Here is a 19,771-nt window from a genome sequence, read left to right as displayed (position 1 = left end):
TCTATTCTACAAAAAGCAATCTGTAGATACAACGCAATTCCAATCCAAATTCCAACGACATTTTTTAATGAGATGGAGAAACAAATCACCAGCTTCATATGGAAAGGGAAAGAGGCCCTGGATAAGTAAAGCATTACTGAAAAAGAAGAACAAAGTCAGACACCTTACTCTACCTGATCTTAGAACCTATTATACCTCCACAGTAGTCAAAACAGCCTGATACTGGTACAACAACAGATACATAGACCAATGGAACAGATTTGAGATTCCAGACATAAATCCAACCACATATGAGCAGCTGATATTTGACACAGGCCCAAAGTCTGTTAACTGGGGAAAAGACAGTCTCTTTAACAAAGGAGGGGGGCATAACTGGCTATCCATCTGCAAAAAAATGAAACAAGACCCATACCTTACACCACGCACAAAAACTAACTCAAAATGGACGAGAGACCTAAACATAAAACCTAAAATGATAAAGATCATGGAAGAAAAAATAGGAACAACGCTAGGAGCACTAATACATGGCATAAACAGTATATAAAACATTATTAACAATACAGAAGAGAAACTAGATAACTGGGAGCTCCTAAAAATCAAACACCTATGCTCATCCAAAGACTTCATCAAAAGAGTAGAAAGATTACCTACAGACTGGGAAAAAGTTTTTAGCTATGACATTTCTGATCAGCAGCTGACCTCTAAAGTCTACATGATACTTCAAAAACTCAACAACAAAAAGACAAATAACCCAATGAAAAAATGGGCAAAGGATATGAACAGGCACTTCACTAAGGAAGACATTCAGGTAGCTAAGAGATACATGAGGAAATGCTCACGATCATTAGCCATTACAGGAATCCAAATCAAAACTACAATGAGATTCCACTCCAACAAGCCTGCCACTAACTGAAAATCACAAAATAATAAATGTTGGAGAGGTTGTGGAGAGACTGGAACACTTACACACTGCTGGTGGGAATGTAAAATGGTACAACCATTTGGAAATAAATTTGGTGCTTCAATGAGAAACTAGAAATACAACTACCATATGATCCAGCAATCTCACTCTTTGGAATACATTCTTGAGAAATAAGAGCCTTTACATAAACAAATATATGCACACCTATGTTCACTGAAGCACTGTTTACAATAGCAAAAAGATGGAAGCAACCAAGATGCCCATGAACAGATGAATGGATAAATAAGTTATGGTATAGTCACACAACGGAATACTACACATCAATAAAGAACAACAATGAATCTGTGAAATATTTCACAACATGGAGGAATCTGGAAGGCATTATGCTGAGTGAAATTAGTCAGTTGCAAATATTGTATAAGACCACTATAATAAGAACTCAAGAAATAGTTTAAACAGAAGAAAATATTCTTTGATGGTTACGAGAGTGGGGAGGGAGGGAGAGAGGTATTCACTATTCAGACAGTTGACAAGAACTAATGTAGGTGAAGGGAAAGGCAATACACAATACAGGAGAGGTCAGCACAACTGGACTTAACCAAAAGCAAAAAAGTTTCCTGAATAAACTGAATGCTTCAAAGGCCAGCGTAGCAGGGGAGGGGGTTTGGGGACCATGGTTTCAGGGGACATCTAGGTCAACTGGTATGATAAAATCTATTAAGAAAACATTCTGCATCCCACTTTGGAGAGTGGAGTCTGGGGTCTTAAACGCTAACAAGTGGCCATCTTAGATGCATTGATTGTTCTCAACCCACCTGAAGCAAAGGAGAATGAAGAACACCAAAGACACAAGATAATTATGAGCCCAAGAGACAGAAAAGGCCACATAAATCAGAGACTACATCAGCCTGAGATCAGAAGAACTAGACGGTGCCCAGCTACAACCAATGACTGCCCTGACAGGGAACACAACAGAGAATCCCTGAAGGAGCAGGAGAGCAGTGGGATGCAGACCTCAAATTCTCGTAAGAAGACTAGACTTAATGGTCTGACTGAGACTAGAAGGACCCCAGGGGGTCATGGTCCCCAGGCCTTCTGTTAGCCCAAGACAGGAACCATTCCCAAAGCCAACTCTACAGCCTGGGATTGGAATGGACTGTAGGATAGAAAATGATATTGGTGAGGAGTGAGCTTCTTTGCTCCAGTAGACACATGAGACTACGTGGGCAGCTCCTGTCTAGGGGGGAGATGAGAAGGCGGAGGGGGACAGAAGCTGGCTGAATGGACACCAGAAACACAGGATGGAGAGAAGAAGAGTGCTGTCTCATTAGTGGGAGAGCTACTAGGGGTATATAGCCAGGTGTATGTAAATTTTTGTATAAGAGACTGACTTGATTTGTAAACTTTCACTTAAAACACAATAAAAATTTAAAAGAAAAAAAAAGCAAGACATAACTACATGCTATCCAAAAGAGATGAATTTTACACGGAAAGACAGAGAGCTTGAAAACATACTGATAGAAAGTGATATATAATGAAAAGAGTAAGGAGAAGAGGGCTGGAGTTACTTTGCTAATATCAAACAAAATAGATTTTATTATAAATAGTACTGCCAGAGATAAAGAGAGACACCATATAGTGACAAAAGTATCAATTCATAGAGACACGAAAATAATCAAGGTGTATATATTTTTTTTTATATGTTAACAACAGGTCTTCAAAATACATGAAGCAGAAATTTTACAATATTAAAGGAATAAACAGCCAATGCCAAAATACTTAGTTTGAGATTTTAACTTTTTTTATTCCTGAAGATGATAGGAAAAACTAGACAAAAAAAAAATCTGCAAAGACAAAACTATCAACTACCTTGACTTAACCGATACCTACAGAACTACACCTCACAAGTGCAGAATACATACTCTTTTTGAGTGCTCATAGTATTTCATCAAGATAAAACATAGTAGGCCATGAAACAAGCTTCAGTAAATTTAAAAGCACTGATACCATAGAGAATACGTTGAAGGAAGACAGCTGCCTTCCAGCAGGAGATTAGCTTCTCCATGACCACCTATGCCCACTTAATTGTACTGAGACAGAAACTTCACAGTGCTGTATTCTTTACCTGGCTTCCGCCCCTACAGTGTTTTATTGCAAACCCCCTCCCCTATTTGCATTTTAATTCTGCTTTTGCTTCGAGATTATAGGTAAACCCCATCGCCTGTGTAGTAAGTATGATTAAGAATGGTGCTGACGTAACTTGTATGAACCCTCTACTTGTAAACCCCTTTAAAAGTAACCTGCCTGCCAGTCCTTGGTGAGCAGCCTTGGCAGCAGTAAGCACTGACAGACTCCATTTCCTTGTGTAACAAAATAAAGGTGCCTTTTTTGTTCTCTCACCTCAGTCTCTCGTTTATTCGCCAATAGGAGTCATGCCAAGTAAGATCTTGGGGTTTCCACCCAGTAACATTTCTGGCAAGCCAGCCAGTACCCATCTGCTCAGTTCCTGAGGTGGATCAAAAAACAGAACAGCCCCAATGTCTGTCTGGCACCACCACGAGGTTTCTCCTAGAGAGCTCTGAAAGCCGATTCCCTTTCCCGGGGACCCAAACAATGGCTCTGTGAAAGACATGAAATGCACCTGGGTTGTTTGATAAGTGCCTAGGTAAGGCCTTGGAAGAATTCCAAGAAGCAAGAGAAATCGTCCTTTGAGGGTATTAGGAATCTGAGGCTATTTGGTAAATGACAGGGCAATTCCTAGGTAATGCCCCAGAAGAGTCCCAAGAAACAGGAGGAACTGACTGCTGAGGGCATAAAAGCCTCCCCCAAAACCCCAGTGCCACTGAGTCAATTCCGACTCATAGCGACCCTCAGGTACCTGTTAATTTAGTGCACTGGATTAGGTTGTGTAAGTGTGTATATCTACAGAATGGAAAATGCTCAAGGGATACATCAAGAACTGGGAACAGAGGCATGGCTCTGGCAGCATGCTTGTCCGCTTCCCACTTTTGCCTTTTTGAATATATGCCGAATAAAATCTTTCTTTTTGCTTTACTAAACTCTGTGGTGTTTTCACCCTACAAGAGTTACTTGCTGCAGGGATTCTAAAATCACGAATCCAGATGACCTCGAGGAGAACTAGCCTGCGGAGCAGAACCCGGCAAAAAGAGAATTCCTATCTTCTGGACCCAAGTATTCGCACCCCACTTCCCTTCCATACCCACGAGGTGAGCGCTCTCAGAAAATGAGCCTTTGCTTATTCTTTTTGTTCTTTTTCTCATGTCTTCTGAAGTTTTGTTCAACGTATTTGTTTGAAAAAAACAGTTGTTTCATTAAGGAGAGAAACCCTGGTGGCCTAATGGTTAAGTGCTATGGCTGCTAACCAAAGATCCATCTTTCTTAATTTTTGCTTGATTGTTTTAAGAGAGATATCGAGTTTTAAGAGTGATATCGAGTAACCCCTGGTGAACTGCAGTTTAGGTCCAGGTTTGGGCATTTGAAACATTAAAGAGGTAATTCTATTTTCAAAGAGTTCTGAGCCACTATAAGCCGCAAAAATTCAGGCACTGGTCAACCAGTAAAAGCCATTAAGGTGGTCGCCCGCGCTCATCACAACTGTTAAAGACTCCCGTAACAGGATAGAGCACTAGACTGTCTGCCACCCACGAGAAAATGCTCACACAACGAAGGTACACATTGGACTAAGCCAAACACCGTCCAAACCCCGTGGCATTCCTCGTTAGGGTTCTCCCTGTGACTCAGAGAAAACCTGGAAAATACTGCTTTTTTGTCAAATTTGCAGGGGGAAGTGGTAGTTTCGTACTTTTTTTTCTGATATAGTTTCTCAATAAAGAATCATAATGTTAAAATTAAAATCATCAGTAGATATTTTACTTTCCAGTTGGAGGAACTAGTATATTTAAGGTCTAAAATAAGAGACTAGGTCTCTAGCCATCAGAATGAATTAAGTTAAAAAAAAAAAAAAAAGGAAACCAAAAGCTTGAACCTTAGAGCTTAACATCTTTGATAAATGAGCTTGGCTTTTCCTCCCTACTACCAAGACGCTGGTGTGGGGTTTATATTTAAAAACACTATAAACTGAGTATAAAAATTTCAGGGACTACTTTGGGAAAATAAGCTTTCATTTGTGTTGTCTTTTCCTCTTTGGGGAACTTGGTTTGATGCTCACGTTTTCCTCCATCTGAGGCTCTGGCAAGTTAATAAGTTTTGTCCACTAAATTGAGTCAATCTTACCAGAAATTCCTGTATACATACCCTTGTTTTGTGTGATACTGTTGGGTGATTTTACGTGGTCTTTCTGTCTTCTTTTGTTCTGAGAGCTTGCTTCTCAGAACATTCCTTCTCAGAGCATTGTGTCTAAGTTTCTGTCTTGTATCAAGTTGGAGGCTATGGCTGAAAATTGCTGGATTTTTTTGTAAGGCTGTCTTAGAACCTCAGTTCTTTCCTCGTTCAAGAAAAACTGTCTTGCGTCTGTCTCATGGTTTAGATTTTTAGTAGCTATATTGAAAAACTTTGTTTAAGTCAATTATAAGAATAAAGCCTTTCTAAGTAACTTAAGCTAGACTTTATATGAAATGTTTTATTTATAGAAAAAGGATAATTTTGTCTTAAAGTAAAACTAACAGTTCAGAGTATGAAAAAGGAAAAAAAAATTGCTAAAAGGCTTTGGTATTTACTGCGTAGATAAAAGCTTGTGATAAAGAGGAAGCAAAACTGCATAGATCAATTTAAACATATGTAAATGAATTAGAACGATCCCCCCTAGCCAAGAATTGATGGATTCATTTACAAAATTGCTAGAGCTTTGGTATTTACTGAGTAGACAGCCTTTCAAAATGCCTCCATCAATTTAAACATATATAAATGAATCAGAATGGCCTAATGTTATCTCCTACCATGAGTCAAAAAGAGAGAGGGTGGGACAACATCAGGTCTCCCCAGGTCCCAGTCTCCAAGGTCAATAAGAATCACAATGAGACACACCTGAAATGCCCTGGGAGAATGCTTCCAACCTCAGCCAGACACTTAAAGTTACATCCATGTCAATGAACTGGTCAGTTGAGCAGAGACTTTGTGATTTCTCTAGCCAGTGGATAAAATCTTTAAGGGCAAAAATTAGATTGGGAAAATATGAGAAATAGTAAAAGTCGAATGAAAACTTAGAATGTTTAAACAGGCTTTCTTTCAACCACAATTTTATGGTATACAGACTTAAAATAATTTCTAAGACCATTTAGGTAACTTATTGATGTTAAATGGAGTTCTTATATACTTTCTTTTTATGCCACAAGAGAAAGGATATGTATGTGTGTATATTTGGGTATGCTAATGAGTATGTTCATTTTTGCCATTTAAAGGGATGCAACATAAGAGGTATACAACAAAGACAACATTTCAGAGGTTTATTAAAAAGAAATTTATTTCATATGGTCGAAAGTTTTATCTGGCTGACTAAATTAATGGTTTAATTTATGAGATTTTTAGAAGCTTTAATGTTAAATAAAATATAAAACAATGAACTGGATTTCTTGCTGTTAAAATAACAAAATTTTCTTTGATTTCTGAGTTGAAGGGTTAATTTATTCTTTGTGTAATCTGGCTCAAAGGCAGAGGTTCGGCCTCTCGTTAGAATAAAATTCCTGAGCTGAAAACCAAGCAACATGGCTTTTAGAAAAAAGCCAAGGTTTTTACATTAAGATCTTTGGTTAAATAACTTAAGCACTGTTTCACAGTGACCTACAATAAACTCCTGACAACTCTGAAACTTCATGGAAAGCCAAAAAACAGCTTTAAAAAAAAAGTGCTAGAAAGTTTTATTTAATAAATTACATGAAAGGTTTTGTCAAAAAAAAAAAAAAAAGCCTGATTCTCTTTGGGTTAAGATTTATATGTTAGTATTTCCTCTTCTGTTTTTGCCTAATGTTAGATAGCAAACACATAATGTTATAATTTTATTATTATTTCTTAATTGCTAATTTGGTCACAACTTTATCAAAGCCAATGGTTTGACTGAGAATTCACATTATTTACCTGTGTTCTTTTATTACTATTCAGGTATTTACAGATTTGATAATCTTGATACATCTAAAGTTTTTTTTAACTGATTTTATTTGGCCTTTATAGTATACTTATAATTAATTTTTATTAGGTCTTTCACTATAGGAGTATTATTTTCGTAAGTTAATCATGGCCATGTTAAGTTTTTACTTTGCTGATTTGCTGAAAACGTTTGACCAAAATATCTCAACAAAAAGATGGACTGAATTGAACTTTCAAAATAGACTGTGACTAGATTGAATAAAATTTCCAGAACTCCTATACAGAGGCTGACTGTGACTGATCCACAATCACGTTGAACAAAAAAATTAACTACGTAAGACTGAGTAAATGAAAAGAAACTATGGGTTTTATGTGGGAATGCTGCTATGTTTTAAGGTCCTACTTTTGATATATAACAAACCATTTTCCTTTCTCCTATATTATTTAACTAATGGATTTAGATATTGAAACTCTTGAATTAGAACTTCTCTAATAAAAACAGCTATGTGACACTTTTAAGAAAATGACCCAAGACTGTTAATAGGGACAGCTTGCCCTTCAGAAGAACACTTAGTATGTTTTAAACAGATTAACTGAAGACCTCCAGCAGGAGGTCCATCCTATATCATCTTGTTAATCATTTATTCTCTAATGAAAATCTGGTTGTCACATGTGAATTTTTCTATACCTTCTGTTTCCTCTAGACGAATTTTGTGTGGTGAATCCAACTACATTGGTTTTAAATGATCCCTTTCCAACTGACAGTGAGTTTATGTGAACAATCTCTTATTAGATTCCCAGTGAACACATGGACAATGCAAGTTGAGAATTTTAAGATTACCTTTAGATATTCACACTAATGATACGGGCAACTATTGAAAAGGTAACGTTAAATTGTTACGTACTATAAAACGAGAGTCAAAAAGAAACCCATTGGCCCAATACTCAGGGTATGATTGGTAGCTTTAATTCCTAGTTGTGGTACAGCTGAACTGGAAAAATCTTTAAGAAATTTCTCAATCCTTAGAGGACAAATAACAAAGTTGCTAACGGGATAAAGACACAACAGTAATCTCTGACCTCATTAGCGAAGGTGACATGAGATAACAAAATTGCCTTAAGATTTTTTTAATAGCCCACAAAAGTGTAGTCTGTGCTGTAGAAAATATCTCTTGCTGCATTTGGATAAATAACACAAGAGAAGTCAAACAGGATATATGCAGAATTAGACAGCAAGCTACTTGGTTACACACTGTCACACCCTTACAAACACCAGATTTATTTGGTTGGTTACCATCAAGAATAAGTACATGGGCTAGATCACTACCACAAGGGATAGTAATATTCTTAATCTGCAATAGTATTAGGCATAATAAAATTTATCTTCCATTGTCTTACACATCTAAAAGAGCAAAAGAAAGCCTCAGGCTAAAATGTTGATGTACATTGAGTCTGCTCACTCCAGCAAAGTGATAGAGAATATCGCTCTTACTTAATATCCTGGTAAAGAACCAAATGGTATCGAGTGGAAAACCAGCACGGTGAGCTTAAAGATCCTGCGATGCCCGCCATTTAGGAACTCGACTAACTCCAGGTATTGATCAATGATGTGTTATCTCCAATGTCTGATCAGCAAGAGGGAATGATTTAAAAAATAACAGTGAAATTACTATTCTCTGTCCTTGAGCAGGAAACCCTGGTGGTGTAGTAGTTAAGTGCTATGGTTGCAAACCAAAGAGTCTGCAGTTCGAATCCACCAGGCACTCCTTGGAAACTCTATGGGGCAGTTCTACTCTGTTCTATAGGGTCGCTATGAGTCGGAATCAACTCAGTGGCACTGGGTTTGGTTTTTGGTTTGGTCCCTGAGCATAGAAAATGTGACCCAGCTGGAGCTGGACTCACAAAGACTCATAAAGACACATCAGCTGGGCCCTGAGGTATAAAGACAATAGCTAATGCAATCTGAAAGAAAAAAAGAGAATCTTTTAGGGAGACATTCACATAAACAGGGCATAAAAGCCGCTCTTTTTCTTTTAATATTTAGTAAATAGTCATAAGCGAACAAGAGGTCAGTAGCTACAATGAAAGACCTAGGTTCATATATTTGCCCCTCTCTGAAAATATGCCAAACAATTCCAAGCCTGGCTATAGTTCAAAATGGACAATGAATGACAAATGTCCAAAATGAAATGGGAGGATTGAGACAGAACCCTACAATGATGTATTCTTCCCCTGGCTTCCTCCCTGACAGTGTTGTACTGCAAAATCATTTCCTTTGAATTCTGCTTTTATTTGGAGGTTATATGTAAACCCCATTGTGCCTGCATAGTATGATCAAGAATGTTGCTGATGTAAAATAACTTGCGTCAACTCTCTCCTTGTAAAACCCTTTAAAAGTAACCTGCCTACCCGCCCTTGGTGAGCAGTCTTGGTAGCAGTAAGCGTTGACTGACTCCATTTACTTGTACAATGAAATAAAGGTGCCTTTTTGTTCTCTTGGAAACCCTGGTGGCATAGTGGTTAAGTGCTATGGCTGCTAACCAAAAGGCTGGCAGTTTGGTCCACCAGGCGCTCCTTGGAAAATCTATGGAACAGTTCTACTCTGTCCTATAGGGTCACTATGAGTCGGAATCAGCTCGACCGCAATGGGTTTTTGGTTTGGTTTTTTGTTCTCTCACCTCGATCTTTTGTTTATTGGCCAATATGAGTCATGCCAAGGAAGAACCTGGGGTTTCCATCTAGTAACAGTACTAAAGTATGCACCCCAGGGAACGTAGTTTCTCCGCTGACTTTTAACCCCCTATGTCATTAATCAGAAAATACAGGTTTATTTTAATAGACATTTCACCAGAGAGAACATTCAAGTGGCCACCAAACACATGAAAACATGCTCAGCATCATTAGCCACCAGAGAGATACAAATCAAAACCATGATGCGATACCATTTCACTCCCACAGGTATGGCTAAGATAAATTTAAATAAAAAAAAAAAAAAACAGAAAATAACAAATGTTGGTGAGGATGCTAGGAAACTGAAACCCTTATGCATTGCTGATGAGAACGCGAAATGGGATAGCCATTGTTGGAAACAGTGTCGTGGTTCCTCGAAAAACTAAAAATAGAACTACCATATGACCCAGCAACTCCAAACCTAGGTATACACCCAAAAGACTTGAAAGCAGAGACTCAGACACTTGTACACCAATATTCATTGCGGCAGTATTCACAATAGCCGAAATGTGGAAACAACCTAAATGCCCATCAGCGGATGAATGGATAAACAAAACGTGTTACATACATACAATGGACTACTACTCAGCCAGTAAGACAAACGAAGTCTTGGTATAAGCTATAATATAATTGGAGTTGAAGAGATTATACTGAGTAAAATAAGTCAGTCAGAAAAGGACAAACATTATATGACTTCACTTATGCAAAAAGACAAAAACAGACAAATGTAGAGACACCAAAGTTTATTAGTGGTTACAGGGGCAGGAGGGAGAAGGAAAGGGGGGTTTGTTTATGGAGTACTGAGTTTCAGTTTACAGTAACGGTAGAATCACATTGGTTAAAGGTAGGGTTGCACACCTGATTAATATAATTCCTGTAAATAAGTTATATACTTGTAAAAAGTTCAATCAGCAAAAGTTGTGTCATACATATATTTAAAAGGACAAAAAAAAAAAAAAGAATAGCTGCTGAGGCTGCTTATGTACAACCAATTACCTCAGGGAATTTGGATTCTTGGTTTGGAAGCTTAGGGTCATGGTTTGATGGGACATCCCGGCTCACTGGCCTAATAGCATGTTCTTCTAAAATAAAGTGGGAGCTGTAAACAATGGGTAGGTTCGCTGAAAATAAACTATATACAAAACAAAGATAATAACACAAGTCTTGCACTCTTTAAGGATATATAATTACAATGATTTATTAGGGAAAAGAAGTTTCCCTGAGTAAATAACGTTCTGAAAATAAGCAGTTATTGACAGGGAACTAATGTTAATTATTTTCAGTTGAAGGAAAGAAACAATCATCATATCGTATCTAAAACACCTTGGAAAAAAAAAGCAAGGTCCAAAACTTAGGTAAGTAACTACAATGAATTCTATCAAGAAGTAGAGTAAAAAAGATTCAAATCTGAAAAGTACAGAAAAAGAATTGAACTTGGATATGGAAAGCACACTTCCACCACACAAAAACAGAAGCCATTCACTAGTGATCCACTCAATAGAGCCATTCCACATTCTGCTGAAGTACATATTATTAAAATATTAATAGCTGCACCGAATCAATAAAATGTTACATTGAAATGAGAAATCAACACAGAAGATTCTGTGAAAGTAAATGAAATTTCTACCTTCGGCCACTTGGGATTGAGAAGTCGGGCTTTGATGGCATCGTCCAGTGCCTTGTCATACTGCTGGATTTTCATGTAGGCTGCAGATCTATTGCTGTATAAGATGCAGTTCTGAGGGTCAACAGCCAGGGCTTCATTATACAGAACAATAGCTGTGTGGAAATCTCCATCGTGACAGGCCTGGTTACTCTGACGAACTTTCTCAACAAACTCAGCTTTGCTCAGCACTGGTCCATCAGGACTTCTTCGGCCAATAGTCTTAGCACCAAAGAAAGGAATCTACAAACAAAGAAAGTTTGTCAGAGAAACTTCAGATAATCCAGAGGGGTTCCTTGTCTGAACCTCAAGAGAACTTGGACATTCTTCATAGTCTGCTTTACATTATAGCTAAGTTTTGTGCCTTGAAACACAATAAGCTTCCCATGAAGCAGCAAATACAGTTTCTCAAATATATGTGTGTGAATGCACACATATGTGTATGTGCTGACTGACTGACTGAAATAACAAATGAATGCCGAAGAATACTCAGGCTTTTCCTTGGTAACTTTTTTTTCCCCTCTTGGCAACTTACTATGACAAAAAAGGGACAAAACAAAATACAAACATATGTAGACTGTATGATCTCAACTATGTTAAGACACCTGCACTGAAAAAATAATGAAAGGAACAAGACGAAAACATACTAAATTATTTCTGGATATAATATTATGGGGTATTTTCTTAAACTTTCCTCTTTTATCCAAATGTTACATAATGAGTATAGTCAAATGCAGTGTGATTAATTACTTTCGTGCATGGCCTTTCTAGCCGTGGTCTTGTAACTCCCACCCAGGTGATTGGGCAGGACTGTATGATAGGGTAATTGCCACCCACCAAAGGGGATTGGTCAGTTTTGCCTTAAAAGAGCCAATTTCAGAGCAGAGAGGAGAATCCTACCACCACCAAGAAGAACAGCCAGGAGTGGAGAGCACATCCTTTGGACCCGGGGTCCCTGCACTGAGAAGCTCCTGGAAGCAGGAGACAAAGAGAGAGAGAGAGAAACAGCTTAATGCTAAGATGGTAAGAAGCAGTGGCAGGAAATACCCGGCAGCAGAGACTAGCAGCAGGAGACCACGCTGTAGGCTTCCCAGCCCATGGAGAGAGAAAGCTGAGTGCCTTTGGGGAGAGGCCTAGGGCCAGGGAGAGGCATGCCTGCGAGCACAGTTGGGAAAAGGCTGTCGTGACCGAAGAGCTGTATCCTGAGTGTTCCTGAGCCTGAATTGTAACCTGTTACTTCCCTAATAAATCCCATAATCATCAGTATGGTCTGTGGGTTCTGTGTGGCCATTGCAATGAATTACTGAACCCAGCAGAGAAATAGAAAGTGCTGTGGGAGGGATGGTTGGTGTCAGAATTGGTAAAGATGGCGGAGAGAGGGTACATGTCTAATCCCACTCCAACCACAAAGGAATCAGCCTTGGGCTGTTAGTCTTGGTTCTCCTTCCCCCTTGTGAAGTTAGAAGAGGTCAGACACTGTACCCAAGCTGCTTTTACATCAAGTTTTTATAAAAATAAATAAACTGTTAAAAATAGGTTTAATTTACTATTTAATGTTTTTTAAACTGGCAATATTTGGTAACTATAATTTGGCTACTGCCATGGAATTTCAAAGACAAATACCAGTTTTGGGAGACAACCCCCCACCAGAAAAAATCTGTAAATTGCATCCTAGCAATTTAAGACCTGCTTTCATTGTTGATTTTTCAGAGTCACTAAGTTTTCTCTGATTTTATAGAAGTGATCTCAAAACGAAAGGGAGCTTGAAACCAAAGAAAAACCTATACGGCTACGGCCAACTGATTTTCAACAAGGATGATAAGTTTATCCAGGGAGGAATGAATAGCTTCTTCAATAAATGGTGCTATGACAACTGGATTTCCATATGCAAAAGAATGAAGTTGGGCCCATACCTCACAGCACATACAAAAATTAACTCAACTGGATCAAAGACCTGAAAGTAAGAACTAAAACCATCAAATTCTTATAACAAAACATAGTAGTAATGCTTCAAGACATAGTTTTCAGCAATGGATTCATGGATATGACATCAAAATCTCAAGCAACCAAAAACAAAATAGACAAATTGGACTTCATCAAAATTAAAACCTTTTGTGCATCAAAGGACTTTTATCAGCAAAGTGAAGAGACAACGTACAGATTGGGAGAAAATGTTTAAGAACCATATATCTGATAAAGGTTTGTTGTGGATTAAACTGTGTGCCACCAAAATATGTGTTAGAATGCTAACCTGTGGATGTAGTCCTGTTTGGAAATAGAGTTTCCTCTGTTATGTTAATTAAATCATACCCAAGTAGGGTGAGTTCTAAAGCTAGTCATTTCTGAGTTATAAAAAAACCAGATTAGACACAGAGAAATGCACACGAGGGGAAGAAATGCCATCTGTGGATCACCAAGGAATCAAGGAATACCTGGGGCTACAGACAAGGAAAGAATCAACACAGCCAAGACCCCGATTTGGACTGTTAGCCTCCAGAACTATGGGGAAAAAAAAATTCTGTTCTTTAAAGCCACCCACGTGTGGTATATCTGCAATAGCAGCACTAGAAAACTAGACAGGTCTAACATTCAGAATATATAAAGAACTCCTATAACTCAACAACAAATACACAAACAACCCAATTTTTAAAAAATGGGCAAAGAACTTGAATAGACACTTCACTAAAGATAAACAAATGGCCAATAAGTACAAAAAAACAAGGTCAACGTCATTAGTCATTCAAAACCAAACTTGTTGCCATCGAGTTGATTCCAACTCATATCAACCCTATAGGAGAGAGTAGAACTGCCCCATAAGGTTTCCTCGGCTGTAAACTTTATGGGAGCAGATCACCAGGTGTTTCCTCCCATGGAGCAACTGGTGGGTTTGAACCTCTAACCTTTCAGTTACAGCTGAGGTCTTAATCACCGCACCACCAAGGATCCTTTTACAACTACCTATAACCCAGAAATTCCACTCCTAGGTATATACCCAAAAGAATTGAAAGCAGGGACTCAAACAGATATTTGTACGTCAGTGCTCACTGCAGCATTACTCACAATAACCAAACGATGGAAACAACCCAAGTGTCCATCAACAGTTGAATGGATAAATAAAATGTAGTTGTTGCTGTTAGGTGCCATTGAGTCAGTTTCGACTCATAGCGACACTATATACAACAGAATGAAACACTACCCAGGCTTCCGCCATTGTTGCAGCCACTGTGTCAATCCATCTCATTGAGGGTCTTTCTCTTTTTCACAGACCCTCCACTTTACTAAGCATGATGTCCTTCTCCAGGGACTGGTCCCGCTTGATAATATGACCAAAGTATGTAAGATGAATTCTCACCATCATCCCTTCTATGGAGCATTCTGGCTGTACGTCTTCCAAGACAGATTTGTTCATTCTTCTGGCAGTCCACGGTATATTCAATATTCTTCGCCAACACCGTAATTCAAATGCGTCAATTCTCCTTTGGTCTGCCTTATTCACTGTCCAGCTTTCACATGCATATGAGGTGACTAAAAATACCAGGGCTTGGGCAGGCACACCCTAGTCCTCAAAGTGGCATTTTTGCTTTTCAAAAAATGTGATATATTCATACAATGGAATATTATACAGCCATAAAGAGAAATAAAGTTCTGATACAGGCTAAAACATGGATGAATCTTGAAAACATGTTGAGTGAAATAAATCACACATAAAAGGAAAAATATTGTATGATCCTGCTTATATGAAGCGTCTGTAATAGGCAAATGCATAGAGACCAAAGTTGGGAGGTGGAAGGGGAAAGGGAGGGAGCGGGATGTTTTGCTTAAGAGGTAGTAAGTTTAAGGGTGATGAAAAATTTTGGAAAAGGGTAATGATGACCATTGCACAACATGGTGAATGTAGTTAATGTCAGTGGATTGTACATACAGAGCTTGTTGAAATGTTTTATTACATAAACTTCACCACAATAAAAGTTAAAAAAAAAAAAAAAATGCACCATGGGGCTTAGTATACCATAGCAGCCAGGATGGAAGAAGGGTAGCATGAGACAGCTGGAAAGATGAGAGATTGAGAATTCCAACAGCTAGAAAAATATTCTGGATTTGGCAATGGAGAACAAAGGATATTGAACCTTTTTCTTTGCCCTCTATATTAGGAATAAAGGAAGGAAAAATGAGAAGCCTACACGGGGAGGAATTTCAAAGGAAGTAGTATCATTAAAGGGAAATTCAGTTTCACTTACAAAAGGGAGGCAGAAAAAAACACTTGTGAGAAAGAAATGGAGGATACAGGAAAGTTTCATAAAAATGGGAGGGGGGAATCACAGAGAGTAACAACAGGACCTGGTGGCACAGGAAAGCAAATGCTACCTCTAGTACTCATGAGGATTGTTCACAAACTTTCTGGTTCACAAAACGGACACAGTATGGATTTGCTTTGGCCAATGAAATATGATTAAGTAACATATGGCACTTCCAGGTGAAAGCTTTGCAAACTGGTACACAACGCACCATATTCTCTTGCCCTAAAGCAATCTAGAAACGTGTCATAGTGGAGCTTTAGTCACTGCCCCTGAGTGACTGAAGAGCAGCCCCCTTGTTAACCCATGGTAGGCATGTTACATGATTGAAACATAAACCTTTGTTGCTTTGAGTCATGGAAGGAAAAGAAGAATGGGAGTAAATGAGTCAAGTGTTATTCATTTTTAAAGCAGAAAAATTATAAATTGCATTAGAGTCCCAGGAGAAGAAATTTAACACAGCAGTTTCAGGAAAAACCAAACAAAATCATACCCACTGCCGTCGAGTCCATTCCAACTCATAGCGACCCTATAGGACAGAGCAGAACTGCCCCGTAGAGTTTCCCAGGAGCACCTGGTGGATTTGAACTACCGACCTCTTGGGTAGCCCCCATAGCACTTAACCACTACACCGCCAGGGTTTCCAGTTTCAGGAAAGGCAGCTTGCAATTCTAAGCAGGGCATGCCCTAAGTGAACTTTTTTTTTTTTACGTGTAATTTTCCTCTCCAGCTCTTCCTTACATCTCATAGCGACCCTATAGGACAGAGTAGAACTGCCCCATAGGGTCGCTATGAGTCGGAATCAACTGACAGTAGTGGGTTTGGTTTTTTTTTTTTTTTTTAGCTCTTCCTAAAAAAATTTTTTTTTTTTTTTTAAGACTTAGCTCACTCCATTTAAAGAGGGTGGATCTGATTTGATTTAGTATAAATATCCCAACACGTACAAAAATGACAGACTTAAAAATATATTTTTTAAGTGATAAACTGCTCACAGAGGTATTTGCATAGAAAAAAAAAAATTCCACAGAAAGAGAATTCCACAGAGAGGAGGAGGAAAGGCAGCTGTAATCTCCAACACAGGCAACCACTATATTCCGCTCCTTACAGAGATACCATGTCCTAGATTTCCAGGACAATTTAAAACATTAAAATATCCTTGAAGCTTCGAATATCAGTGTCCAAATTATATCCCCCAAATTCCTCATACCAGAAGTGGCTAACCAATAATGTATTCTGATCAGTTTTTCAAAAATAAAAAAATATGATCATGCAATATATTGCCTGAAAGTGCATGAAGTGTGTAATTACCAAACAACCAGGGTTTTCCTGAATAGTCTTGATTTTTAATTATTTTATCCCATCATCGAAGCAATGTATAAGACACTGCAAGATTTCATTTTGAAAACTATGGTGATCATGACTCTGCTTAAAGTCAGTACTAAAAATACTAGCCATTAATAATAGAGACATATTCTATATTTGAAAATGCATGAGTACAACATAAAACTAGCAATAACAGCCTTTAAAAGTAAAATGAATTGTTAGGTTCCAAACCTGTTGCCTTTGAGTCGATTCTGACTCATAGCAACCCTATAGGACAGAGTAGAACTGCCCACCAGGGTTTCCAAGGAGTGGCTTGTGGATTTGAACTCCTGACCTTTTGGTTAGCAGCCAAGGTCTTAACCACTACGCCACCAGTGCTCTACTGTTAGGTTCATAGGTAATCTAAAAGTGAAAAATTCATGATCCTACTATTACAGCATTCCCTATTTCTCATTTAACAAAAAAAAAAAAAGGCAGAGTAATAATTTTGGCTTAACACCAATATAGAAAAAAATTACATTAAATTAAGAAAAGAATCCACATCTACTACTTTCATCACAGTAATATAAAGCAACATTTCCCAAACTATGTCCCAAGGAAGCCCTATTTGCTCAGGATACTGGGATGAACAAAGTTAAACAGGTTTCTTCCTTAGTGGAAGATCTCTCAGGGCTTTCACTTCGCACACTGTGATGTGAATCTGAGATGGGAGATATCGTATATTATGAAACCAAAAGACCTTTCTGGTGGAGCATCTAGATAAACTAGCGATTGCCTGAAACACTGGGTAAACTATTCAATGTCTCTGAGAGAGAAACACACACACACACCATGAAAACGTTAGTGCTAACACAAGAACAGAAAAAGGCAGCATCAGCAATTCCAAGTTCCCATCTTCCCCAAAAGAAAAACAACCAAAAATTGGTAGAATCAACTTTGTAAGAACTCTGAAAGGCTGTTGAAGGGCTGCACTGAAACGCAATATAATCAAGCTCTCAAAAAAAAAAAAAAAAATACAAAGAGAGACTCTTGAAAGCAGCAAGAGGGAAGCAAATTGTCACATAAAAGGGATCCTCAATAAAATTAAGAACTGATTTCTCCTCAGAAACCCATGGAGGCCAGAAGGCAGTGAAATGACATAATTAAAGTGCTGAAGGAAAAGAACTGTCAACCAAAAATTCTATAGCTGGCAAAACTGTCCTTCGAAAAGGAAGGCAAAATTGAGACATATACAGATAAACAAAAGCTGAGGGAGCTCTTTACAACCAGACCTCCCTCCCCTACAAAAAATGCTAAAAGGCATCCTTCAGAGTGAAATGAAAGGACACTAAACAATAGCACAAAGTTGAACAAAGGAAAAAAAAATTCTCCAGCAAAAGTAATTTCAAAGGCCAGTTTTATGGTATTTTTGGTTTGTAACTCTTGTTGTTATGTCCTACATGATTTAAAATTACAAATTCATAAGAAAATGATTATTAATTTACATTATTGCACACATAATGAATAAAGATGTACTCTGATAACAGCAACATTGGGGGGAGTGGCACGGAATAGAGTTTTTGTATGTTATCGAAGTTAAGTTGGTATCAATTTAAACTAGGTTGTTATAATGTTAGGATTTTAAATGTAATCACCATCATAAACACAAAGAAAATATCTCAAAAATATACACAAAAGGAAATATTTTAGAAGGGAATCAAAATAGTTCACTACGAAAAATCAGCTGAACACAAAAGAAAGTAGAATTGGAGGAAATGAGGGATAAAAAGGGATAAAACAGACAAAAAACAAATAGCAAACTATCGGAAGTAAGTCCTTCCTTGTCAGTAGTGACTTTATAAATGGATTAAACCCTCCAGTCTAAGGTACAGGTTGGCAGAACGGATGATTTAAAATAATAATAAAGAAGAAAACCATGGTCCATCTACATGCCATCTACAAGAGACAAACTTTAGATCTAAAGACACAAATAGGCCAAAAGTAGAAGAAAACTGTAACCAAAAGAAAGCTGGGGTGGCTATATCAGTATCAGACGAAATAGACTTTACGTCACAATCTGTTGCAAGATACAAAGATGGGCATTATATAATGATAAAAAAGGTTCACTCATGAGGAAGATATAACAATTATAATATATATGTACCTAACACCAGAGGCCAAAATATATGAAACAAATATGGGATAAAAAGGAGAAACAAACACTTCTGCATCAACTGTTGTAGACTTCAATACATCACTTCAATAATGTATAGACCATTTAGACAGAAAATCAGTGAAGAAATAGAGGATTTGAAGAACACTATAAACCAAACAGACATAACAGACACTCCACCCAACATCAGCACAATACATATTCTTCTCCAGTACACATGAATTATTCTCCAGGATGGACCATATGCTAGGTCACAAGTCTCAATAAATTTTAAAAGACTGGAATCATATAAAACATCTCTGACCACAATGGAATTAAATTAGAAATCCATAGCAGAAGGGTACACAGAAATCAAAAAACATACGATTAAACAACCAATGGGCCAAAGAAATCAAAAGGGAAACCAGAAAATACTTAGAGACGAAGATCAAGAATAAGACAAGGATGACTGCTTTCACCACAGCTTTTCAGCATTGTACTGAAGGAGCAATTAGGCAAGAAAAAGAGATAAAAGACATTCAAATCAGAAAGGAAGAAGTAAAACTATCTCTTTTCACAGATGACATGATCCTATATATAGAAAACCCCAAAGAATCCGCTTTGAATTCTAGACTTTTTCCCACTTC

General features: G+C 37.9%; 1 protein-coding gene across 2 annotated transcripts in view; it reads right to left on the bottom strand.

The window, feature by feature from the left end:
• The window catches only part of TTC28 (tetratricopeptide repeat domain 28), a 773,448-nt gene that overhangs the window by 715,567 nt on the left and 38,110 nt on the right, over window positions 1-19,771 (bottom strand). For both annotated transcript variants that reach the window (XM_049865174.1, XM_049865176.1), the window contains exon 2: window positions 11,340-11,618. In XM_049865174.1, the coding sequence (XP_049721131.1) occupies window positions 11,340-11,618 (279 nt within the window). The remainder of the gene's footprint in view (window positions 1-11,339; window positions 11,619-19,771) is intronic.

This window comes from Elephas maximus, chromosome 22 (assembly GCF_024166365.1).
Source record: "Elephas maximus indicus isolate mEleMax1 chromosome 22, mEleMax1 primary haplotype, whole genome shotgun sequence".
In the NCBI taxonomy this organism is placed as follows: Eukaryota; Metazoa; Chordata; class Mammalia; order Proboscidea; family Elephantidae; genus Elephas; species Elephas maximus.
The sequence above is the reverse complement of the archived record's forward strand: the minus strand, read 5'-3'. Positions and strand labels throughout refer to the sequence as shown.